Source organism: Argiope bruennichi, chromosome 6 (genome assembly GCF_947563725.1).
Source record: "Argiope bruennichi chromosome 6, qqArgBrue1.1, whole genome shotgun sequence".
Classification (NCBI taxonomy): Eukaryota; Metazoa; Arthropoda; class Arachnida; order Araneae; family Araneidae; genus Argiope; species Argiope bruennichi.
Window position 1 is genome coordinate 96,628,268 of NC_079156.1, and position 27,735 is coordinate 96,656,002.

At 32.2% G+C, this 27,735-nt stretch overlaps 1 protein-coding gene across 1 annotated transcript; it reads left to right on the forward strand.

Moving 5' to 3' along the window:
• Positions 1-27,373, forward strand: LOC129971139 (large neutral amino acids transporter small subunit 2-like). Its single transcript, XM_056084635.1, has 10 exons — positions 1-510; positions 3,572-3,697; positions 8,104-8,203; positions 8,940-8,984; positions 9,077-9,200; positions 12,018-12,124; positions 16,844-16,940; positions 20,912-21,061; positions 24,976-25,153; positions 27,111-27,373. The coding sequence occupies exons 1-10, from the start codon at positions 9-11 to the stop codon at positions 27,170-27,172; spliced, it is 1,491 nt and encodes a 496-aa protein (XP_055940610.1). The 5' UTR covers positions 1-8; the 3' UTR covers positions 27,173-27,373.
• Positions 27,374-27,735: the final 362 nt, after the last annotated feature.

Below are 27,735 nucleotides of genomic sequence, written 5' to 3' on the forward strand. Positions count from 1 at the left end.
TGTTGGTAATGACTGCAAGTGCCACTTCTGGACTTTTTCCCCACACTTTTAATGTCCGAAAGGGAAAAATGCAAAATTTCCAGGGCTCAAATACAGCAAATGTTCGGGTGCAAAAAAAGATGGGACTTGCATCTTCCGTGTCGATGACCCTGAGCAGTATAATAGGAGCTGGAATTTTCATATCACCGAAAGGAGTGTTGAAATATGCAGGATCAGCTGGAATGTCACTCGTAGTGTGGAGTTTAAGTGGTTTGATTTCGATGATAGGAGCGATGTGCTTTATAGAACTAGGTACCTCTATCCCAATTTCCGGTTCTGATTATAGCTACCTATTGATATGCTTTGGAGAATTACCTGCATTTTTATATTTGTGGGCATATATACTAATAATTGTGCCGGTTTACAATGTAATATTATGCTTGACATTCGCTAATTATATATTTGAATTGGTTCTCCCAAACTGTGATGTCCCTGATGGAGTCTTACCAATACTAGCATCCCTGCCGATATGTAAGTATTATTTAATATAGGAGAAATAATAAGTAAGTATTATTTAATATGCGTGTGTGTGCGTGCGTGCGCTTGCTTATGAGCGTGTGTGTGTATATATATGTGTATATGTGCGTGTATGTATGGATGTGTTTGTATGTGTGTGTGTGTGTGTGTGTGTGTGCGTGGGCGCGTGTGCTTGCGTGAGCTTGCTTATGTGCGTGTGTGTGTATGTATGTATGGATGTGTGTATGCGTGTGTGGGCGCGTGTGCATGCGCGCGCTTGCGTGTGTGTATATGTGTGTATTTGCATGCGTGCGTGTGTGTGTGCGTGGGCACGTGGGCTTGCTTATGTGCGTGTGTGTATATATATGTGTGTGTATGTACGTGTAAGTATTTATGGATGTGTTTGTGCGTGTGTGTGCGTGGGCGCGTGTGCTTGCTTATGTGCGTGTGTGTATATATATATGTGTGTATGTATGTGCGTGTATGTATTTATGGATGTGTTTGTGCGTGTGTATGTGTGTGCGTGGGCGCGTGTGCTTGCGTGCGCTTGCTTATGTGCGTGTGTATATATATATATATATATATATGTGTGTGTGTGTGTGTGTGTGTATGTGCGTGTATGTATTTATGGATGTGTTTGTGCGTGTGTATGTGTGTGCGTGGGCGCGTGTGCATGCGTGCGCTTGAGTGTGTGTATATGTGCGTATTTGCGGGGGGGGGTTGTATGCTCTAAAATTCTATAAATTGTCGTGTTCTTAAGTAAATGTTCGTATTCGTTTTTAAAGTACAAATACTTAAACTTAGAGCTATCACATCTGGAAAATGTATTTTAGAGGTGCAAAATATATTTTAATGTGCCTATCGAGGGGATTTTTTTAAATTTCATTAATTGAAAATTAAGCGAAATTTTAACATTTATCCGTGATAATTTCCAAAAATATTACTATACAAAAAACATTTTTAACAAAAACTACTTTTATAATGATATAAATTTAATTCGCTTACTATATTTTCCTGAATTCCTTTCCCGAATGTTTTTAGAAATATTTTCTTTTGCATTACTTTCAACAATGCATTTCATTGTTGCATTAAAATTAATTTCTTGCGGCTGCTAAAAATGTGAATATTTATCAAATCCTATTCCAATTTAGCTTATAGTAAGGAGTTCATAATATCATTGCCCTATTAGTCATGTTTTAAAAATATTCTTGCCTTATTATTAAAAAAAAAACTCTTAAATATCCTTAAAAATAAATATTCTTAATATTATATTAAATTAAATACTATATTTTCTTTTAAAAAATGAAAATAAAAGTTCTTTCACCATCCTTCGATTAACTTGAACGAGTTCTGAAGGTTTGAATTTAAGTATCTTAGGCCAATCAACTATCATCCTAAATAAACGCTATGCAGTTATTGGTGAATTTTCCTTTAGAACCCATTGAAATACTCTGAAATTACTTAAAATAGAGATAATGAAAGTTTCATAACTCAATTAGTTTTAGACTCATAAATTTGGTATTTTTTTATTTAAAACTAATCGCTCTGACTACCAATTGGTTGGCTAGGTTAATAGTTTCTAAAGATTCCACTTAATTCATTTTTTTGTTGGTTATTTTTACCAGTTTAGTCAGCAAAATATTTTCAATGTTCAAGTTTTGATAGATATATAATTCATATTAATTTAATCCTAGAATGCATAGCTTTTTATTTATTTATTTTTTTACCCAAAACACTATATGTATTTTGAATAGCTGAATATAATTTAGGAGAATTATTTTAAAAAAGGTTTAAACTGTTTATTCGATAAATTTGAAAAAAATTAAAATGTACCAAATGGCTACATTACGAATTAAAAATTACTCCAATGACACAAAGCATATTATAGCAATTCTTCAATAAAAATAAAAGACATTTTTTACCAATATATTTTTTACAATGCAAAAAAATAAATATTTTGATAGTATTTTTAACGATAGAACTATTCATACAACAGCCATTTTAGCTTAAATCTAATTCTAATACTACTACAGCCATTTATCGATGTTTTCTAAAAATGTTTGTCAAGAAGTAGTTAAAAAAACGATTTCCAAACACTCATTGTTGCCCATTAGAATAGCCATATGAAGCTTGTAAATGGAAATAAAGTATACCCAAATAGTGAGTAGAATGGATTAAAAACCTTACACCGTTGCTATGTTCTTCCTTAATTTTCTGTTTTCATCATCCAATTAAATCACAGAAAAGAGCAGCAGGGTTTCAAAATGTGTACACTTTTTTTAAAAAAATCATCGTTGCTTCATTCTGAAATTTAACCTTGATGAAAAAAAAAACCTTCAAAAGTTTTATTAAAAGCATGCCTGATATTGAAAATTACTCAACAAGAAAAAATACACCGATTCTTCATATCTCAGTAAACAATACAATAGGGAAACTACCACGGTTAAATATTAGTAGTAACAATGAAAACGAATTGAGTTTTCATTTCAAAAATGTCAATTTTTTACCGTATAATTTATTGTGGAAAAGAACACTTAAAATATTCTTTCAAAATTACTTTAATACAAGAAAAAATTATAATGTAAAAAATAAATACCAATGAAAGATAATATTTGAATTTCAAAAGTTAGTAAAAGTAATTAGAGCTATAATATTTTCGAAGATTATAATGTAAAATCATCAAAATATTACTTAAATTTTAATTAATCTACGTTATAATTAAAATTTCAAATAAAATCAGTCTGAGGTGCGCCTTTTAACCCTTCAAAATATATATGTGCAAGGTTTGATAGCTCAAGGTCAAATAATCTGGTCTGTAGAACGCGAACACATACATTCAATTTTATTAGTAGTAGAAATTTAAAAAATTCGGGACTACATATTGCGTAAAGTATGTATCCGAAATTTGAAAGTGATTAGTCGATTAATTTTCGAGCTCAAAAGAAACCCAAACAGATTTCGATCTTGTTGTGGATTAAAAGTTAATTCTCAAGAATAAATATTATATGGATCATTTACTGGAGATTTTTAACGAAACAATTAATCCTTAATTTGACATATCAATTAAATTTTTCAGGTCTTTTGACATATGTTAATTGTCGCGAGGTGCACTGGGCTACTCGTGTACAAGGAATATTTACTTCTGCCAAAATGTTAACTGTAACTGCAATCATCGTTTCTGGTATATATTATTTATGTTCAGGTAAGAAAATGTCTAAATATTTTTTTAAGGTTAAATTATTTCTTCCGAGATCTTAACTGTAAACATAACCGCCATTGCTGATATATACCGTTTGCAATCAAACCAATAAATGTTTAAATATTCTTTAATCATCATTGCCGCAATGGCCTGGTGGTAAGGTCTCGGCTTGTGAGCCGTAGGGTTTCAGGTTCGAGACCCGATTCCACCTAAGGAGAGGGTCTGTTGCACGTTAAATCCGTCATGCCAAACGTCCTCCCGCTAGTGTGGTGTGGTGTGGTGTGGAGAGGGGGATGCCAGCTCAGGTGTCGTCCTCATCATTTGACCGTGGTTCAAAATTACGAGTTCCGTCCCAAAATAGCCCGAGTTTTGCTTTAAAACGGGACGTTAATATAACTAAACTAAACTAAGCTCTTTAATCATCAAGAAAGATTCCGTAAAATTTCATTTATTTGCAACATACATTGCATTTCTTTAAGCATTATGTTCCCAACAAGCCCATTAGAGGTTTGGTACAAGATAAGGTATAAGAACATGATTCGGAGAAAGAATTATATGGAACCGATTCTCTGATAATGCTCTTAGTTAAAATTATCTAATAATTGGTCAAAGAATAAATATTACAGTAGCGAATAGCTCGCTTCTCTATGATGAGCTCCTTGAGTTTTCCTATTTTACCTCAAATCGAAGCCCAAATGTTGATAATTTCACTTAAAAATTATCCAGAAAGGTAACCTGTCACCACATGTTAGGGTTAAGTCAGATAGAGCTTCTATTCCCTATTCTAGGTGTGGTCTAGATGGTCCAATGTCTCTTTAACCAATAGATAATGTCAAATTTCTTATTTATCTGTACTTGACTTAAAAATTGTGCTAGATCCCAAGCCAAGTAGAGCTGGAATCCCCATATTTACTATAAAAACATCATGTCTGTGCTGTTTGTATCAACTTCTAGTGAACAAAAGATGAAATAATTAAAAGTTTACTAAGTTTTCACTTTAAGTTTTAGATTAATGTTCCATTTTGAAATACTAGATGGTTATCTTAGTATACGAAACTCGCAATTTTGATTTGTGATTTAATGAAGAGGAATTTCCACTTTTCAAATATCCTTGATCACACCAATGGAGAATTTTCGGTGCCAACTGATTTAACGCCCCCCGTACAGTTGGTAATACTTGGTAGAATTAATTACCAAACTTGTGACTCTTCATTCCAGACACTGAGATTCTGAAGCCAGGCTATCCGGAAACCCTGAAAACATGCGACATGTTCTCCAGATCACATTGTTCAATCGCAATGTGAAAAAAATTGTAATATTTGCGGGTCTTTTTATTAACTGTATGTAGAAATTTATTTCTTAAAAAAAAATCGTGAAAAATCTTGCGTTTATTGCGACCAACGATTAATCGCCAAAGATGACACCTTAATCTACTGATAATATTCGCCAAGGATATGCTTTTAAGCCTAGAGTTCATCAATAGCTTACTATTAGTACACAAGTGCCAATACTCGAAACTACTGTAGATAGTGGTAATGAGCTGCAGATTGTAGTTGTATAGTTTAATTTAATTGATCAAAGCTCTCTTTTTAGAATCTACACTATAAAGTTTTGAAAGGTCAGAGAATAAATTTGGAACATATGGAACTCTAGGTATGGAATTTTCAGCAAATGTTAAAGATTAAAAAAAGAGCATAGTGCAAATGTGAGGAAAATCTATCAATTAGACATCGTACATAGGAATCCCCAAAAAAGTACTCATATCTTTTTTTGTTGTTGTTGGCAATTCGATTCATCGATATATATACGTCCACTCAACTCATTATTGTTTTTAAACTAGTTGATATTTCAGAAACAAAAGGATGCATTATAATTTTGGAATTGCACACATTAATAATTGATTTTGTGTCGAATAGTATCTATCCTTTTACAAAATACAAATGTTGGGTAATTAAAGTAATGCTCACAGACATAATACGAGTTGGAAAAACATATAACATTAGTATATTAAGTAAGAAAAAGCGTAAAAAGATCCATTTGTATATATTTTAGTTGAATATTTTACGATAGAGTGCGTTTAATTATGACGTATATTATAGTTCAGCTTCCAAATATATCAGAGAAATAGTCTAGTGATTGATTAATCATTTTGGCAGTAGAGGAGCACTTATTCTAAATAATCCTGACTTTAATTTCAGCTTAATTAAAAATAAGGATAGCGTTATTAGATTATAGAACCTACGGATAAAATTTTATTTGCAAGTTTAGTATTCCAAAGACCAGTTCTCATTTTATCATCGTCCTTAGGCAGCATTGTATACAAATACTACTTAAGACCGAGGCCAGTTGAAATATTTTATGTGCTTGGTATTTTTTTTTCAGACCTACATTTAAAGACTTGGTGAGATTCAAATATAGATCAAGTGGCATTAATCATATCAGGTGCCCTACCTGAGGGAAAATGTTATTTGCAGTTCAAGAATAAACTAGCTGGTATGGTCTCCCAAAAACAATATTGCATACACTTTAATAAAGGTGTTATCCCATAGAAAGCCTTTCATAACAATGGCGTACAACAGTTGCGAAATATTAACTTTGGCATGACTTTAGTATCTTTACTGAATCTGTTCGTGACATTTTTTTCGAGATATTAGACAATTAATTCTTGGCATGCGATTAATAGTATCCAAAAAGCAAATTTGTGTTTTAGACTCAGTTTTTCAAATCGACTGAAACAAGAATTTGACGCAAAAATACACTTGAAGTTACAAATTTGGAATGTGTCTTTGAGTTAACGCGTTTACATGTTTCTGTGTTGTTATTTCTAATGGCACATAGACAAGCCCACTGACTTTACATGTCAGTGATTTTAAGCCAAGGGTACGTTTCTTGTTTTTCAGTAGCGCCTTTTGGGCCAAGAGTGCAACTTAGCTACATACACGTCACAACCCTTTTTTACGGGGCGGACTTCATTCATGCATTTCATTCACTCATCCACAAGATCGTAATTTAGGCCTAAATCAGAGAACGATCACCCCTGATCCAGTACCCCCAGTGATATTACTCTAGACATAGGGGACTCTGTGACCACGACAGATTTATACGTACGCCAGCCACCACACACACACACGAGGAGTCTTCGGCCGGCGAGGTTCGAGCTTGCAACCCAAGGGATGAGTCTACCAACCAGGCTATCCCGGCCTTTATATGTTTCTAAATGTTCATAACAACAGACGGTCGGTCCCTTGTTGGATATGGGTTCAAAAGTAAATAGGTGTTTACAGTAGAGATGTAAAATCTGTGTATCGAATTTTGTCTACCTAGCTTTCTTTGTTTTGTAGCTATTTTGCTGACTTACATTCGAACGGCCGGACAGACAAACTTTCTCTAAACTGATTTTGCCCCAAGTTTGATAGAAATCTACAAATTTGGTGTTAAGACCGCATACCAAATTTCAACCATCTAGCTCAAAGTACTTTTGAGTTAGCTTTGTCACAGACATATTTTCTGAAAATGTATTTTTCGAACTCACGGAGGTCTAAAACATAAAAATTCGTCAAACTCTAGAGTTGCCGCAAATATTTTCCCTAATTTTAAAAAATATTTGTATGAATTTCAACTACATTTTCATTGCAATGCTTAGATTGAAACTAATTCCATTGTTTTTATTAACATTGAGTTTATGCATTAATATTTTTTTAATACATTGTTAAAAACTTTGGTAGGAAGAGATTTTTTTTTTTTTGCCAATATGTATGCTTCATGGTGAAGCGGATATATTTAAAAATATTAAGAAATTAAAGCAGTTGTTGTGAAATTAGAAATCTATACGTACTGTTCATAAGTGAAATATCACTAAATATAGGATTTCACCCACAATTCTTTGTTATGAATTTTCATGTATTCCGCATGTTTATTCGAATTTCAATTCTCATTATACATTCTTATGCCATTCAGATATATCATATCTGAACTTTGGTATTTTGTACCTTTTCTTTGAGTTTTCTGATGAAATCTGCTTTAATTCACACATTGAGTTTGTTGCCTATGTGAGAATTCAAACAAGTAACCGAAGTTGTTTTTAGGTTTTTTTTACCAAGCTTATCATTAATTTTTTGCTAATGTTCTATCAAACTTATTGCTAAATTATTATTATTATTATTATTATTTTTGTTTTACTGAGTTTTTTAACTGCTGCTTCAACGACTTGGCACAATTGGCCTCCTTTGCTCTGCGAGGAAGTGGGCGAGTAATGTGAAATAGATTCCTGTCCCGTTTTCTTATTGAATTTTAAAATAACCTATAAAATAAAAATTATGATTAATTTTAATTCACCATTTTTCTATGCTCATTTTTTTCCTTTCTTCTAGACAATGCATTATTATATGTTCATTTTTTCACTCTTATAGGCAACACTCAGAATCTAGACGATGCTTTCCATGGAACAACAAAGAATCCAAGTTTCATGGCATTAAGTTTTTATCATGGACTCTACTCTTTTGCAGGATGGTAAAATGTATCATATTCTTCATGCTAAAAAAAGCAGTGCATACTCTGAAGCTATTTATTAATGCTGCATAACTTGATTTCAGTTTTAACAAAACGGCATTTTTATTTCGACTTTATTACTGACAATTATATCATTGCTGAAGTTCATTTCAAATTATTGCTAACATTTAAGTTTAATACTGAACAGTATCTAAATAAAAATTTTGTTTAAAATAGTATTGCGCATAGTGCTATTTTATTACGATACGTAAATATAAGATTTTAAGCAAATTTTGGTATCTATTAATAAATATTAATTAAAATCCGTCAAGATAAATTTTGTCATTTTTTTTAATATTTTATTTAGCAGTTTTTAAATTTCATGTTTATACGTGATATATCAAAAACAAATGTTTCAAAAAGTTAAGCCTCTTGCTGTTTCAGCTTGAAAAAGTTTGCGATTTAAAATTACTTACATAAAGATTAAATAAATATTGGGTTTTAAAAGTTTTCAGGAGAACAGGAACAGGAACAGGACGAAATTTTCATTGATTTGAGAACTTTAAAAAGCTTTAACTGGCCTTCATCTAAGTTAAGCAGCAAATTACACTATTCCAAGAACGAGTGTATCTAGTATATAATTCATTGTAAAATCACTCTGGTTCATTTCAAAATTAAAATACGCATTGTGACTTTTCAACCTTAAATTATTTTAAATAATCTCAAAAATAAAAAAGAACATTCTTGATTTTTTTAGGAGTTTTACCAATCATGTTGTAGAAGAATTGAAAAATCCTACCATGTAAGTAACAATCCATTTTTTTAGATAAAAATAATTAATTAAAAATGTTGCCTACATTTTTAAGATATTGCTGAATTTCTACATTTTTACAGAAATCTACCCAGAAACATTTACATTTCCTTAACTATCGTTACCATTATCTACATCTTGGCCAATGTAGCGTATTTAGCCGTCCTGACTCCAAATGAAATACTGACTTCAAAAGCTGTAGCAGTGGTAAATTGGTATTTTTTTTTTTTTAATTCTATTTGAACTCATCAAAATGAACTAATATTTGTTAGAAAAAGGAAAGAAAAAAAAATGGAAAATTTTGAATCCGAAACTACTGATTTGGCGTAAACATATAAGTTATTAATATTTTTCCCGTATCAACGCTTAATGTTAAAATATGTTATCTATGTCTAAATTCAACTGTACATAAGATAAAGATAAAAAATAATATAAAAATAAAAAATTATACAACTCATACTTTTCTTATGCTGAAAAAGAAATAATTTCTAGATGCAAAAATTTGATATTCATCAAGCTGGCGAGATGCCGGTTCCTAAAAATTTAGCTGTGAATACAAGCCAATATATGATTTTCAAAAAATACGAGTTACTCTTCTTAATATCTTTATAAACACGCGACGACACTCATAAAACATGACAATTAATTAAGACATAAATTTATACAAAAATATATACATTTGATATTTCATAATGGGAACTTTCAGATGTGCCACGACTGACGTCCGTCTTGAAAGAATCGTAATGGTAGACAGAACAGAAACCCAAAGGACTATTATATATAATATAAACAACAGATAGATAGATATATTGCAGCACCTCAAAAAGAAAAAAACAACTTGTATATACAGGGTGCGGCAGAAAAACCCGGACAAACAAATTTTAATATAACTTGATTAAAAATAAATAAATTAACAAAACATAAATAATAATAAGAGTAGACTTTTACTAATAAAAAAAATCAATTTATTTCAAAATGCCCGTCTTTTGTAGCGATGCAGAGGCGCAAACGCTTATTGAAATTTTCAGCAAAGAGCCGCAAGTCTTCTACATTTAATCTATCCCAATCCCGCAGAAGCCATTGCTTTAGAACGTACAAACTTTTATGCCATTTAGAGCAGGCCCTAGATTCCAAAATGGATCATACACTGTAACCATGGATTTGAGATGCGGCGAGTATTGTGCCCACTCTCCAGATGATATCGTGTCCGAAAAATGATCCTTGCACCACTCTTCTGTCTTTTAAGCCTTGTGAACTGGAGCGAAGTCTTGCTGAAACTCCCACTTTACATTACCGAAGAACGTTTTGGACCACGGAAATACAACAGCTTCTATAATGTCTCACTTGTACACTTTTTGATTTTTTTTAACGCCCTCACACAAAAACCAGAGATGTTTTGCAGCTTGCGCAAATTCCGCCCCACACCATGGCCGACTTTGGATTTTTGCGATGTTAAACAATAGCTGAACTGCTTAGAGCGTCTACAAATTAGATCCTATAGTTCTAGGATTTAGGAGCTTTTGAATGGTAAAGAGCTTCTCATTAGAGAAAAGGAATCTCTCTCAGCGCTGACTTGCTGTCCGTTTCAAAGGTTTTCGGCGTCTTTGGAACCGCACGAGTTTGTCTTCTTCAGTGAGAAGCTGCACTTTTTGGAACTTGTAAAACTTCAGTCCAAGCTATGTTTTTACCATTCGTTGCACTGATCGGTCCCTTATTCCCAGTTCAAGAGCGATCTTTTTCATGGAAACCTTCAAATTTCATTGAACTCGCTTTTTGATAACTTTGCGGCTATTGAAAGTGTTCACCATACGTTTTCGTTCACTTCCTGGACTTTGACCATCATTGCCAAGCTGTTTGAAACTATAGATACTGTTTGCCGAGGCACATTAAGCAAACGAACAACTTCTTACTCTTGTTTTTCTTGCTTAAACAATTCTAAAATAGCAAATATTTTGCTTGGTATTGTAAAAAAGGCAAAAAATAATATGTAAACTACAAGATACAATATAAAATATGTTATAATTGAAGAGGCAGACAAAAAGAAATGAACAAAAATTAAAAAGAAATTAATTAACTTCTATTCTATGATGTAATAACTTTGTCGAATTTTTTTGCGCACTCTGTATAAAGGCATGGATGTCATGATGCGTTTGCATCGCATCATGGCAACCATGCTTTTGATGTCCAGTTACTTTACAAAAATGTTTTATCCGACGGGTTTGGGGCCTGTAGCTCGATTATTTTAATCTGCATCTTAAAAAATATGGCTATTTAACTTGTCTGTGGTGGAAGAAAAATCGATAAAATGACTTCAAGAGAACAGTGGTCTCTCTATAATTTGGCATTTAGGCAATCCGGCTCTTATAGAATTTACTAATGTTCTGATCTGATATCTGCCGGATTACTGAAAGATCTGTATAATATTTTGTCTCAGAATGTTAAAACTGTAAGTCATGAAGTCATATTTGAAGTAATTTTGATTTTTATAATTTTTGAAGTTGTATTTTGTTGCTTAACAGGCAACATTACCAATCTCAGTTGTCCAAAGTTTCAGAAGAGTTCAGTTTAGAAATGTTTTTCGAGACCAATGACGAATATTACCGATTTTTCTTTTCGTATTTGATATGAATATGTGATTTTGTATACCAAATGTGGAAAAAGTAAGAAATATTCAATAATGATGGCGAAACATTTTTTCCCTTCCTTCCTCTCTAAACTATAAATTGAGATAAATAAAATAATGTTGCTTTCTAAGTGACAATTCATTTAAAAAAGAAACAGAAGCTATGGAAATTCAAAAATTAATTGACTTGAGATAGGAAATAAACTTAACTATGCATGTTTTTGAACGATTAACTGCGTTTCTTATTCTATGCAGTGATGTAAAAGTCATTTTTCCTTCTATAAGATATACAGTTGATTCCAAAATTAAATTTCGTGCTGAAAGTGAGCGTTAAATAACTGTTCAATTATTAATTTGTGGTAGAAAAAAATTAGTACTAGAATAAATATATATACTTTCAGAGTTTCGGTGAGAAGATTTTCGGATTGCTGTTTTCTTCAGTTATGTCTCTGTCTGTGGTTCTTTCAACATTAGGAACAATGAATTGTAGAATATACAGATGTAGCAGGTAGGTACAAAAGTCATGAAACTCTTAATTTTACTATAATATTTTTCTTAATTTTTTTTATTCTAAATATTTTTTTATTTGGCTCTAACAAGCTGGCTGACTTTAATAATAGCGAATTGGCCTGTTTTAATAAGTTAAGAGACAGATTTGAATCAAAATTTGCCATATCTTCCTGTATTTGTTTCTTTCATAATACTAAATTCGTCCAAAAGGCTCAATGGTAAAATCGCCATTTTCATGTACAGTAGACTCCCGATTATCCGCGGAGCGGATTATCCGCGCCTGCCGCACTAAGTGTTTGTTTTTGCTTTCAAGCAAAGAAAAAATGCTTCCAAAGCAAGAAGCAAACACAAATGACTGATTTCTTCAAAAAGGTGTAGTTTTACAGTTATGCTTTTGTAATTACATAATACATTATAGTATTAAAATAGTCCATATGTATTAATTTTTCTGTGTATCCTTGACGCCTCTCGTAAGTACAAAACACTTTTCTATTTTCATTAACAAAATGCATTTTAGGTTAGTTTTGAGTGATATACTAAAATATTAAGCGTTAGTTAAACATTTCCTGCTGTTTATTTTACGTTTTAATGTACATAAAACGATTTTTCAAAGTTGGAATGACTGTTTTCTCTTTTGCTATACCCGTTTTTAGCTTTTTTCGGATTATCCGCGATTTTTGTTATCCGCGGCGGCCGCGCCACCCAATTCCGCGGATAATCGGAAGTGTACTGTACTTCTTAAAAATATGCCGCGTAAAATACAAACGTCTTTTTTATTACCTTATTATTTCTCAGTTCATGCTCCTTTCACTCCCCTTTTACGTTCTTTTTCAGCAAATGCTTTCATCTCTCTGACGTTGAAGGCCAACTCGTCAAAGCCATAACAGACATTGCATAGGTTTCCTGACATCTTTAAAACTAGCTCTCATAGATCCCATTTTTATAATTATATAAAATTAACTAAAAAATTATTTTAAATTAACTTATATTAAAAACTATCAGTAAAAGCAAGAAATGAAGGCAAGCTTAACTGACATAAAAAAGAATAGGGCGAGCTAGCTAGACGGATTGGTCGAACACAATTTATCTAGACTGCATATTTTCGACAAATGCATGCATCTCTGTGAGGTCGAAGGCCAACGCGTCAAAGACAAACAATAACTGATCTTGTTTTCTTTATTTCAGTCACCATTAAAGCTAGTTTCCATTGCGTCATATTTTTATAATTAGACAATAATAAAGCGATTATTTTAAATTTATTTTTAAAACTATCAGGAGATGTAAGAAATGCAGAGAAGCTTAACTAATATGGAAAAATAGTGCGAGCTAGCTGAATGGAAATATAAGTGGATTGATTGGTCGAACACAATTTATCTATACTGCATATTTTCCTCAAGGAGACCCTCTCTCAAAACCATGATTTACGAAATGTGTGTAGACTTTGTAATTAACCTTATCGTAACAATCACCGTCGCTGCAACAAAAAGTCATGATATTTGGGATTAGGGGACATATGGGAAATATATAATATTTATAGGCTTGCACAGTAAATAGTGCCATATGGCATATATGATACGAAATGCATGATGAAAAAAAATCATTAAAACCGCTTTACAATGCAGACTGCTGTACCTAGAATCACCAAAATCATAAGAACAAGTAGTAAGTGACTTTTTAGATAGTAGAAGATTTCTAAGAAACTTTTTTGCTCACAGATCAGTTAGATCTTTAATTAAATGCTAAAAAATATTTTAAAAGTTTCTTTCCTCTATAACTTGGAAGCATATTACTGCATGAAAACCCTTTCCCTATCAATTAAAAATTCAAAACAAAACTTATCAATTTTTTTCTGACAATTTAAATTTTAAAACTGTAAAATGATTACATTTTAAGATATTTTTAAGCATAACTTACAGAAATGGTTTTCTTTGTTTTAATTAATGCAATTATGTTCAAACACATAAAAGGTGTCAAATTAGATAGTGTCATTTTATCAATGTTATATTGTTAAAAGTAAATTAAAGTTAGGCAAATAAAACATACAAAATTATCCTTCTATGATGTTCAGATATAGAGGCTCAAATCAAATTTATTTGTTGTTATTTCATTTATTTAACTATATAAACTTTAAAAAGGCTTTAATGCATGCTCTTTTTCACTATCGTACAGTTTTCAGAGCAAAACATTATACGGAAAATATATATCTCATGTCTTTAGAACACTAAATACGTTGTCAATAACAACTTTAAATCTTCACGTGCTTGAAAAATGAATAAACAAGTAGTTTTACGTTATTCAAATATTAGTTTAGCTTTTCTTTCAAACATTTGCCTGGATTTTATGTCCAGCTGCTGTGAAGATAAAATATTATCAGCAATATTAGCATTTTATTGCAGGTGCCTAGATACGTTAATTCCATGATTCTTTCTAAAAATATACAACAATAGAACATTATGTTCTCTATCTTTATGTTATCTTTCAGGATTTATATTTTCTTTCTCAATAAGCCTTCTTGGCAGAAAAATTCATAGAACTGGAAAGAGTTCATAAACACAGAAGAGAAAGTATTCATTTTATGATTTGAATCTGAAAGTTCGTGAAGAAACAGTAGTTTTTGAATTAAAACAAATTAACTATCAGAAATGGGCTTTCCAAAATTTTTTCGCGCACTTTCTAATAATGTGTTATCTAACTTCTCGCATAAAATCCTGGATCTTGGGCAAGACTGTGAAAAACACAAATGCTCAGATTTTTATATCCAGGATTCTACGCATTAAAGTATTATGCTTCTTAGTATATTAAAGAAAAATGCATAAAGACTATACATTTTGGACGGTTTTTTTTTTCTATTTTATATCTAGACTTTAGATTCTAAGCAAATTTTATGTATAAAATTGTAATTGTAAATAAATTTTGTGTAAAATTTGATTTATAAAATTGTACCAAATTTTATACATCAAACGTTGTTACGATGCTTACTTGGACAGACAGCCAGAATACTCCCAAATAGGTTTCACTCAAAGTTCGATAGAAATCTGCAAATTTGTTGTCAAGGTCACATACAAATTTCATTCGTCAAGATAAGAGCATTCAAAAACCAACTTAATTCCAAAAATGTGTTTCTCGGATTCAGGAAGATCTGAAACAAGCAGCTATTTTGGAGGATTAATCCGAAAAATGCTAAACTTCCTCTTTATATATTTCATATATAAATTAGAAATATTTATAAAAAATTTGTGCTGTTGTATATTTCTCTATTCATATAGACTGTTCGTACATTTTTTCTGATTTTTAATTCCGTATAAATTGAGTTCTATTTAAAAGTTTTAATTTCTGTCTGATTGCTCATGATCTTTTTAATTCTTATTTCTAGATATTATTTCAAGGGCCGGGATAGCCTGGTTGGTAGGGCGTTGGATTCACGACCCTTCGGTTGCGAGTTCGAGCCCCGCCGACCGAAGGCACTCCGTGTGTGTGGTGACTGGCGCAAGTATAAATCTGTCGTGGTCACAAAGTCCTCCATGTCGAGAGTAATACCACTGGAGGTACTGGATCAGGGGTGATCGTTATCTGATTCAGGTCTAAATTGGGATTAGTAGATGAGTGAATGAAATGCATGAATGAAGTCTGCTGCGTAAAAAGGGTTGTGACGTGTGTGTGGCCATGTCGTATTCTTGGCCCAAGAAGGTGCTACTGAAAAAACAAGAGACGCACCCTTGGCTTAAAATCACTGATTTCTAAAGTCAGTGGGCTTGTCTATGACACGTGCCATTAGAAACCACAACAACAGATATTATTTTTAAAATTAATAAGGAGATTTTCCTTCTATTCTTTCACAGTTTTTCAAGGTCTACAATTATTTTCTACTCTTTTCAATTATTGTAAAGTACGAAACTCCGTATGAAATGCATCTGATTATTCACAAGAAAAGTTGATTATATAAACTGATACTATATAATATATAAAGTTGATATATCAACTGATTTCGCTTCATTTTTTTTCAAGAATATTACAGTGCATTAAAATAAACAGTTGATTATTTTATCTTCAAATATTTCTTTACTTTTATAGGTGTATAAAATGGCAGGTCGGGAAAAAAAATGTAAAGAATTTTGGTTTTATTTCCATCATCTAGTGTTTTATATGAGGAATTTTCCATATTTCATCTCATCTTGATTTTATTTCCATCATCTAGTGTTTTACATGAGGAATTTTCCATGCTTTAAATCATTCTGATCTTATTTCCATCATCTAGTGTTTTACATGAGGAATTTCCCATGCTTTAAATCATTCTGATCTTATTTCTATCATCTAGTGTTTTATATGAGGAATTTTCTATATTTTGTCTTGATTTTATTTCCATCATCCAGTGTTTTATATGAGGAATTTTCCATATTTTAAATCATCTTGATTTTATTTATATCATCCAGTGTTTTATATGTGGAATTTTTTATGCATTTTATACCCGTTGACTTTTCTTTCAGGTTCTATCCAAAGCTATATTATAAAAAGAGGAAAAGCATTTCCCTTATCAGCAAAAGCGAAGGGAAATCGGAAAAGTTCTACTTTAATGAAATTCATCAATGAAACCGTTTTATCATTTTTAAGAAAAATTTTGAAAATTACAGATACTAAAGCAGTTTAGATATGAAATATTTATTCATACATTAATTAATTTTACTTCCTTTACCAATCAGCTTAACTATTTTTTTTTCAGATTATTTATGGCAGCTGCTAGAGAAGGCCATTTACCGAATCTTCTCGCAATGATTCATGTCAAGTATCTAACCCCAGTTCCAAGTATCATATTCGTGGTAAGCTTAATCAGTTACAGTAAATATGAAAATTTCTAGCATAGTGCAACGTTTCCCTTCTTTCCTCACATGGTAATTGGCATTCTGGCCATATGTAACATCACCCGTTTCTCCACACATAGTTAAGTGCATACGGGCCACCAGATAAAGATCGTTTCCAATAGGAAAGTCATTGTGTCTGTTCGTTTGCTGCTATCCAGGTGTAGGAACACAGATATGTGCCCCGTAGTTTCAAATAGATCCATTATGTCTTCAAGGGAGAACGTCAAAGCATCCAGATGTTAAAACTTTTTTCCAAACTTTTTTAGAGACTTTCCAAGTCACTAGCAAACGTTATCATTAAGTGTCAAACCCGAGCTCACTTCAGCCGGTATAATTAACATGTGCTTGAGAAACAGTCGGCCACAAAGATAAACCCTTAACAGACACTCCCACGGTCAAATTGTGATTATAGAAGAAACATTGCTGAACAGCTATTGGGTGATAGGGAACTCAAGTTCACCAATGAGAAACCAGAGGCGGATATCTGGTGAAAATAAAATTCCTGTTTTTTTTTTTTTGTTTTTTTTGTTTTTTTTTTGTTTTTTTTTCACAGAGGAGAGCAGAGAAAAGGCTTCGAATTAGAATTCGGAGGGCGGAAAAGTTGTTCCTGATTTTTGAGAAGCTCCATGTGATTCGGGATTCTATGCTAAGATCCACCCGATAAAGATCGGTGGATTTCTGGAGCGGATCTGGAGTAGCCGTTTAGAGCTAACAACCTGTTAGTGGTTTTTTTGGAGACTTTTTCTCCGATTTGGTCGAGGAACTACTTAGTGATTGAACTGTTATTTGTTTGTAAATAATATTAAACTAGATGAGAATAAGTTTAGGGTGTTTTTTTTCTTTTTGTAAATATATAAGGCTGTAAATAAAAGAATTGTTTTGTTACACTATTCTCTAATTTGATCGGTCAGGATCAAGAAGATGAGACATCAAGTAAAAGCTATAAAAAAATCGGATAAATTATTACTATTACTGTTTAATCGATTATTTGTTGCAATAAAAAATCATTTATAAGTAAAGATTAATTTTCAGTAAGTAAACATCTGTACACCCACAGTATTGTCACAATAATTTTACAATTAACTCTGATTTTGACCATCTCAAAAATACATACCTAAGATTTTTATTCGTCATAAATAGAATTGCCTTAATTATTCCGATATTTGAGTTAGATATTTAGATGTTCCATCTTCTTTAAGGAAGTTAATAATGCCATGCCATTCGATACTATTCCATGTTTACATTTAACAAATCAATAAAATCGCAATGTTTCGATAAATTAAGCATCGACATCAATGATGAAATCTACAAATTCATTTTTTTTTTTTTTCAGAACTCTCGGAAATCGCAGACTTAACATTCGCCACAAGCTGAATTTTGATTTAACTAGATTTAGCATTCCTCAAATCTGTCGCTATTATTTTGTTACCATCGTTTGTTTGATTGACTTTGATTTCAGGCAAAATTTAGAGATAATCTTGCTTTGACTTTTAGATTATTTTTTTTTCACTTTAGAACATTTGTAAAAGCTACGTTTTCACAAAGTATTAAAATGCAAAACCAGTTGAAGTAGTCTTCCCAAAACTTTCTCGCATACTCACCTTACATGGTATTGGCGTACAGTAGTAACAAAATATTAACATTTGGCGTGAATTTGGGATTTCTACTGAATATATCCTGTTATATTTGGCGAATTATTTAACAATTAATCGTTGGCATGCACTAATAGTATTAGAACTTACCAGGGTTCACTTTCATTTCAACCTCCCTGTTCCCATTAATAAAAAGGAAAATGCGTCAGAATACCTCAAACAATTGGCCTTGGAAGTCATTAATAAAATCCCTAAATGTGACATTAAATTGTATACTGACGGCAGCAAAATCGACAATTCTGCAGGTAGTGGCATCTATATTGTAACTCCTCAGTCTAGTTTTTCTCTATGTCAGCGAAATCCAGACTTCTGTTCCGTTTTTAGAAGCTAACTTTTAGCAATCGATGAGGGACTTAAGAAAATTTTACACGAAAATAATTATAAGAACCTTTGGATTCTTACTGATAGCCGCAGCTCAATGGAACACCTTAACAATTGGACCTATGTTGGAGATAAAGCAAGTTTGTCTATTCTTCAGAAGTTGAAGCTGATTTCACTTCAACATGATATTCATTTCCAGTGGATCCCATCTCATGTGGATCTACTTGGTAACGAAATAGCAGACAGGCTTGCAAAGAAAGGAAGCAGCCTAGCGACTTCCTCTTCTGCTGAGCTCACCCACTTAGAACTATTCTCTCAGGCGAAATTCCTAAATAAGAAGAATTGGATGGTTCCCCCTACTCATGATTGGTATTGAGCCAATAAGCCGGGGCAGTCCTTAAATCTTCCTTGTGATAGAAAAACCAACACTTGCCTGTCGCGCCTTGCCAGTGGCCACATTAAATGTCTTTTCTTTTCTCAGGGTGAAAAGTTTTACCCTCTTTGTCCGAAATGCTGCCAGCATCAGGCCTCTGCTGAACATATTCTGGACTGTCTAGGATTTCATTGGGGAGAAATTTATTCTTCTCCCTTCCTCGTTTTTGACTTTCTTCTTGTCAACGGATTTTTGGATTTGGTCTGACTACGTCAGACCAGGGAGATTAGCAACAACAACAACAACAATAGTATCCAAAAATTCGAAATTGTGCTTTAGATGCGTTTCTCTCGATCGATTGAAACAAAAATTTGACATAAAACTGCACTTGTAGTCACAAAATATCACACCAAAAATATATTTAAGTCATTACGTTTTTCAATTATCGCGTTTACTTATTTCTGAATGTACAGAACGACAGACAGTCAATAAATTGGTTGGATTTGGCTCAAAATTTGACAAGTGTCTACCGTATAGATGTGAAATCTGTGTACCGAATTATATCTATCCACATTTTGTAATTATCATGTTAGATTTTACTTCTAACATGATAACTCTGAAAAGATTTTACTGAAAAATTTGATAGAAATTTGCAAATTTTGTGTAAAGATTGTGTACAAAATTTCATTCTTCCAGCTCAAAGAGTTTTTGAGTTATCTTTGTCACAGACAAACAGACACTTTCCAAAAATGTGTTTTTCGAATTCAAAGACGTCAAAATCTTGATTTCGAATTTCTTATTATACTTTCTCTATACCAAGTATACAAGAAAGTGAAAAAAAAAATCAGTTATCGCAAATTTCAGGTTTTACTGTGAGAAACTTATTACTTTTAAGTCATTGTTTGTCTTAATTAACTTAAATCATTAACCAGTTTAAACCGGTTTGAAACAATTACATGATTATCAGATCACGCAATCGTCAAAATCGTTTTCATCTCAAATTGGTCGAGTTTCAGAACTTTTAAGATAAAAAAATTAAAAATTAAAGCTAAAACAATTTAAAATGAAAGTTTAAAAATATATATATTATTTTTATTATATTATATTATATATATATATATATATATATATATATATATATATATATATATATATATATATATATATATATATATATATATATATATATATATATATATATATATATATATATATATATATATATATATATATATATATATATATATATATATATATATATATGCACCTTTCGATACCTCTCCTCGTTGTTTCCTGTTGATTCTCGTTTTCCTCTTTATGCTTCTTCGAATGATAACTTCTTACAACCATGCTTTATTGGCCAGACAGGTACATAGCGGACATTCGCACCAAGTTGTAACATTTTTGTAAGATAAATCACTAAATGTGACAATATCATTTTCTAATATCCTAAAAGCAAATTTCTGCCCTTGCATTTTGTTGTTTCAAAAACTTCAATCCAAAAAGACATCATGTCTTCACACGATTTAAAGAAAAAAAAAGACTTTATTTGATCTTATTAATTATATTGTTTTCTTTTTCAGCTACTACTGACCTTGACATATTTGTCCTCAACTGAAATATTGTTTCTTGTCAATTATGGGCAATTCGTAAGCGCCATATTCGATTTTCTAACTGTTGTAGGTTTTCTTTGGCTGAGATACAAGGAACCACACCTCGAAAGACCCATCAAGGTATAAAAGCATTCAAAATCAAATTTTTTCTTTATCATATTAAATTCTCTCGGAATTATTTTATGAGCAATTTATCTGTCAAAAATAAAATACCTAAAAGGGTAATTGGCAATATTTTTTATGCTATTTACGTAGGTCAGTCAGAAAGTTAGTTGTACTACTTAGTAAAAATTTTCAATCAAAGGCTATTTTGATTAAATTGTGTGGCAACACTTCAGATATTTATTTTTATCTTGTGACGTAGAGGCTTTCATTGGTCAATTTCAATTTTTCTGATAATCAGTCATGAACATTTTTCGACAGCTGCAGGTAGCATCCAAATTGAAAATGCATGCAGTGATTCATTTTTTGTAGGCGAAAAGATGCAACTGCAGTGAAATTTATCGGCAATTGCATGAAATGTATGGTGAAAATGAAATGTCACGTCAAGATAAGTGCAACATGTTTGTGAATGGACGTACAGATATTGATGACGTTGATCGCGAAGGAAGACCATCAACTGCGACAAATTCTGAAATCGCTGCACGCGTGAATGAAGGCATTCTGGCACACAAACTTATAAAAATAGATGCAATCTCGAAATTTCTCATGGAAATGTCCATAAAATTATTACTGATTGCTTGAATTTCATGAAGTTTATGCTCGAGGGGTGCCTAATCTATTGACGGATGAACATAAAAGGAAGTGTTTGAATGTGCGTTTAAATATCTGTAATATTACCAAAAGGAAGTAAACGAGTTTTTGGACAAACCTGGGACCAGAAATGAGACTTGGATTCACATATTCTCGCCTAAAATTAAAGGCAGTTTCCTCGAATGGTATCATTCAACTTCCCCGACTCGAAAAAAATATCGAAGTGTTCCATCTGCTGAAAAAATGATGATGACGCTGTTTTTTGACATAGAATGTTTGGTGCATACAGAGTTCATGCCCAAGAATGCCACAATCTTCACATTGTGAAACACTAAAGTGATTACGACAGTCACTTAAAAATCGAAAGCTAGATGAAGTGCCGAAAAGCATTCTACTTCTTTTTGACAATGCAATACCATATGCAGCAGAACAAACATGCGGATTTCTGAAAAAGTTTAGGTGGGATGTGTGGAATCAGCCTCCTTATAGACCAGACCTTTCACCTTGTGACTTCCATGTTTTTGGTCCTATGAAAGAAGAACTTTCAAAGCGATGATACCACTCAGATGACGAGTTGAAAGCTGCAACCTAAGAATGGTTATCGGGCATTTGACGGGTTTTCTTTGCAGAAGGCATTGAAATACTTGTACCATGCCATGACAAATAACAAAGAAAATTGTGAAAAAAAGTAAATTTTGAATGGAGCTTCAAGATGCAAATATAGTTATTGTAGAATTTCAATCCTATTTTGTTTTCTTAAGCAATGCAACTAACTTTTTGGCTGACCCTCGTATTTAGCTTATTTTTATAAGCATTGGAAATCTTTTAATGATTATTACAAACTAATAGAGGTACAAAATACATCGTCATCAAATGCAGGAAATATGAGGAGGAATATATGTATGTAGGATGTCCACTCTAATTGTGTTGTTACTGCTAATTTTTAAACCGTTAGATTTACAGTTGAAAAGTGGCTTTAAGTAAACAATTATTTTTCATAACTTTTAAGTTAATAAATGCACTGCTGAAAAATTACAAGGCCTAACTTTTTCATACAGTCCTCCTCTACGATTAGTTGCACTTGGTAAAATAATTTTGACATATTTATATTTTTTAAAAAAAGTCTCATTCTTATCGTAATTAGCATAAGATAGTGTGTGTCAGTTTTACAATGTTTTTCGATATTCTGAATGCTGGACTAGATCGTAAAGATATCATAACAATATTCTTGGGTGTTTTGCGCCAAGAGAATTTCTTTTGACCAAATTAAGCTGTTTTAACGTTCGACAACTCATTTTATAGATCGTTATAGCATTTACAGCTTTTAAATTTATATTTTTCCTCTCAGGTTAATAGCGTTTGTACTTAAACGCGCAATATCGGTATTACAACTTCTAACCCCTCCTTCCGTTGCCATTTACGGATAAAAACTTTGAGGCTTATTTTGAATAACAACTTATACCATTAAAACTGCTTCTGCGTATTCTTTTCCTTATATCAAAGTATAATGCGACTAAACTATAAAACTTTTAAATATTTTTACTTACAGAGGGGTGATACAATATAAGTAAAATCAGTGATGAGTTCTTTGTTTTGCTTAACTTGCGTCCAATCAGATAAATTTTTTATAATTATTTTTTCTCGCCATTTTGAATCACATTATTTTCGTACTAAGTAAAATATTAACAACTTCTCTATCTTTCATCCCATTCTTATTCATTACTTGATGCCTAATGATTCATGCATGAAAATGAAGAATATTTAACGTATCTGTTAATAGCCAGTAAATCGAATATAATGTTACGATTCGAATGGATTCGTGGTTTAAATGGACTTTAATTAAGAAGGCACAAACAGAAATTTATTTACAGGAGTTACTTACAAATATTTAAAGTTAATAAATCAAAAATAACTCTTACTTTCATTAAACAACAACAGCATCGCACTAGTTCCATCGTGAGCACGTGAAGAAGCTACACAGCAAATTAGATTCTCGGCTTCAGCTGTTTCGTCGCCATCAAAAATACCGGTAACAGCGTACCACGCTTAATCATCAGCAACAGAACACAACAGGTACTCCTCTAACGACGATTTCAACTTGGCGAATATATACTCTTAAAAGATTGCAAATTTTAAAAAAAAAACAACAAAAAAAAGCAGGAGTGGGGTTTTTTTTCCAAAGTTTTTTCGCATATTCTCTAATAAAGGTGTTTGTATCCTAAAAACATCTTGCATGGTATTGACGGCCTATAATTACGAAATATGACCTTTTGTCATGAGTTCAGCATTTTTATTGAATATGTCGTGGTATCCTTGGCGATTAATAGCAATTGAAAATCGAATTTGTATTTTAACCCTTTAAAGAGCCATTTTTTTTCTAGTCATATTATGTTAAAATATTTTTAGGCTTGAAATTAGAATAAGAAAAGGGATTCATTTAACTTATTAGATAAATTTAATTTGATTCATTAATTAATTTGGTTAATTAATAATTAAGTAAGAAATCAAGACACATCATTTTGTGTAAGATAAAGAACTGAAGCATCTAAGTTTCTGTCTTTGTAAAAAAAATTGTCAGAACTTATGCCAACATACATAATTTCATACAAAGATTGATAAATTTGGTGGGAAGCATACTTCCCACGACCCTAGAAAGGGTTAAACGCGTTTTCCCCAACCGATTGAAATAAAAATTTGACACAAACCTACATTTGTTGTCCCATACCGCATTTAATATATTTCAATTATTGTGCTTTTGTAATTACCGCATTTATATGTTTCTGAAAGTACACACCGACAGACAGTCAACCCACTGTTGGTCTTGGCACAAAATTTGACAGGGGTCTACACTACAGATGCTAAATCTGTGTACCAAATTCCCAGTGGATGTTGCTCAAAATTTGACAGAAATCTGCAAATTTGATGTAAAGACCGTCTACCAAATTTCATCCGTCTAGCTGAAAACATTTTTCAGAGACAGACAGGCGAAAATTTTGACGAAAAATCTAAAATGCGGGGATTTACCAAAATCTCTAATTTGAAATTTTTGACGATTACTGTACTTTCTCTATACGACGTATACGAAAAAGTAAAAAGTAAAGAAATTTTGCAGCGTCATAACTCCATGGCCAAATCTGTCACTTAAGCGCCAAATTTCTCTCCAAGGCGCTAAAATCCTTCTAATTTACAGAATTTGCAACAATAATTGTAGTGAATTCTCAAATAATTCTCATATGTCATCAAAATTACTATCGTTATTAATCTGATTTTACTTCGTACAGGTTAGCCTTTTCTTTCCTATAGCATATCTTCTGATCTTTGCATTTTTATTGACCTTCGCACTTTTTGCGGGCCGCTGGGAACCCTTGATGGGCATAGCTGTGGTATCAACCGGAATACCGATTTACATGGTTGCTGTCTTCTGGAAAAATAAACCAAATTTTTACAACAAAATTTCAAGTAAGAAGTCCCGTTTCTTTTCGGTTTTTTCAAATAATGAAAAACTAATATGTGATGTCAGTTGTTTTGAAAAGTTGAAGCCATCAGATCAGTTGGCAATACTATTGTTGCTATTAAGTAAACAGTACATTTTACAAAACCACTGAGGCCGCAGTGGGGGGGGGGGGGTAAAATATCTGCTTCTGGATCTCAGGGTTATAAGTTTAAGACCCTATTCCACCGAAGAACCGTTTTGTAAACGGGCCTTCTGCACGTTAAATCATTCGGAGCCAAACGCTCTTTCGTTGGTGTGGCGTAGAAGTTAGGTTAATTTAGTTTTTATTATTATTATTATTATTATTAACGTCCCGTTTTAAAGCAACACAAGGGCTATTTTGGGACGGACCTCGTAGTTTTGAACCACGGTCAGATGACGAGGACGACACCTGAGCTGGCACCCCCCCTCTCCACACCACGCCACACCAGCGAGAGGGCCATAGAAGTTAGAAGAAAGAACTCCAGCTCAGGTGCTGACCTCGTCATTTGACCGCAGTTCAAAATTACGAGGTCCATTCCAAAATAGCCCTAGTGCTGCTTTACAACATGACGTTAATATAAATGAACGGAACAAATTACAAGAACATTAATGACATTAGTATATTTTATAACAAATTTTTTTATTATTATTTTAGAAACTGCATTTATTATCATGCATTTTGCGTATACATTGAATAAATTCTTTTGGTATACGTAACATCTTCTAAAATTTAATTTTTAAAAAAGATATAAGAACAGATAGATCAAGCATAAAACAATATCATGCTGCAATGGTTAGCACTATTGGTTTGAATCTAGTTTTTTTATTATTTTTATCTATTTTTTATTAACAAAGTGTATTTTGAGGTAAATGTAATTTATCTACAAAGACCAGTCAGTTCATATTTTGTCTTTTTTTTTTTTATATACTTTCTCACACCATGAACAAATATTTTATAAAACATTTGCTATTTAAAATAGAAACATTTCTATCATGCATTGCAAATAAAAAATAATTTTAATATCAAATATAGTAAGAATTTATCATAACGATATTATTTCATTCTAAAATTTTACTTTTTTTTTCTCTCTTTTGTGTCAGAGAATCCATGGAGATACACAAACTCATCTACAAGGTGATTTAAAATTCAAAAAACAAATTGTTAGGAATATGAAATATAAAAATAGAAACAATCGCATAGGAAAATATCTCAGGAAACGTCATCTGGATGAGCTAGAGGGCGTGTCCAAAGTATGATAATGTATTTCAGTTTTTGATATTTAAAATTCCGACAATATATAAGATTAAGATGCCAAGTCCATTGCCAAAATATCCATCACTATAGGAAATGTGTGAAATATAAATTAATTTTTCGCCAATCCACAAGCTGCTGCTAGGAAAGCCTCCATAAACGTGAAAGATAAGGTCTTAAATAGTTATAACAAAATATTACCGAATATAAATCTTCAATTATTAATGACTTCATATCTACATTATCGTTTACAGTGTCGGCGTCCTGGCATAGGGGTAGCGCGTTTTCCCCGTGATCTGGGCGTCCCGGGTTCGAGTCCCGGTTTGGGCATGGTTGTTCTATCTGTGAGATGTGTGTATGTGCCCTCCTGTAAAAAGGGGTTGTGCAAGCGAATGAATGATGCGTGAGTGGCAAAGTCGTACTCTTGGCCCTAGTTGGCGCTGCTATAAAAAATAAGAGACGTCCCCCTCAGGCTTAAATCGCTGTCTTCGTAACAGCGGGCTTGTCAGTGGCAAGTGCCATAAGAAACAAACAATCGTTTACAGTGATCTGAATCATCCATCATATATGATTCAAATCGTTTCTTTATGCCTTTTATAACTCGGAACAATTTGTATTTTAAATTTTAACCACTCAGCATATTCTTTTGAATTTTTGTTTTCTAATATATTTCTTTTCCATCTTTCAAGGGAAATTTACTTCGTTTGCACAGAAGTTACTTTTAAGCGTACCTGAAGAAAAGGATGAATGAAAGAGGATTTTTGACGATTCCTTTCAACACCAAAGGTGGAATAGCCGATGATGCAGAAATCCGTACTATGAAGATCGTGACTAAATAATGAAAATGTGCTGCCTTAATATTCATTTCTGATTTGATCACTATATTGACAAGAAGATATATTTCATAATGTTAGAACAATAAAAATCGACGAAGGAAGATTGTATCAAAAATAAGAAGTTCTTTTAATACATTTTTAAAATCTAATTATTTGAAAAATAATTTAAAATTTATTTCATATACTGTTTCATTATAAATCATAGATCTGATTTGCATGAATTTTGCAAATTTGAGAATAAAAATTTTCATTAATGTAATATTATTTATTTGAACGCTTTAATTATATTTGTTTTATGTATAAAAAAAAATTTCCTTTATTTAAAATTTATTGACTCTTAAAAAAACTATTGAGAGAAGCCAAGTAAAAATAATGTGTGTGTGTGTGTGTGTGTGCGTGTGTGCGTGCGTGCGTGCGTGCGTGCGTGTGTATCTATGAAATTGCCTGGAAATATGTGCTACAAATACGCAATTATGAA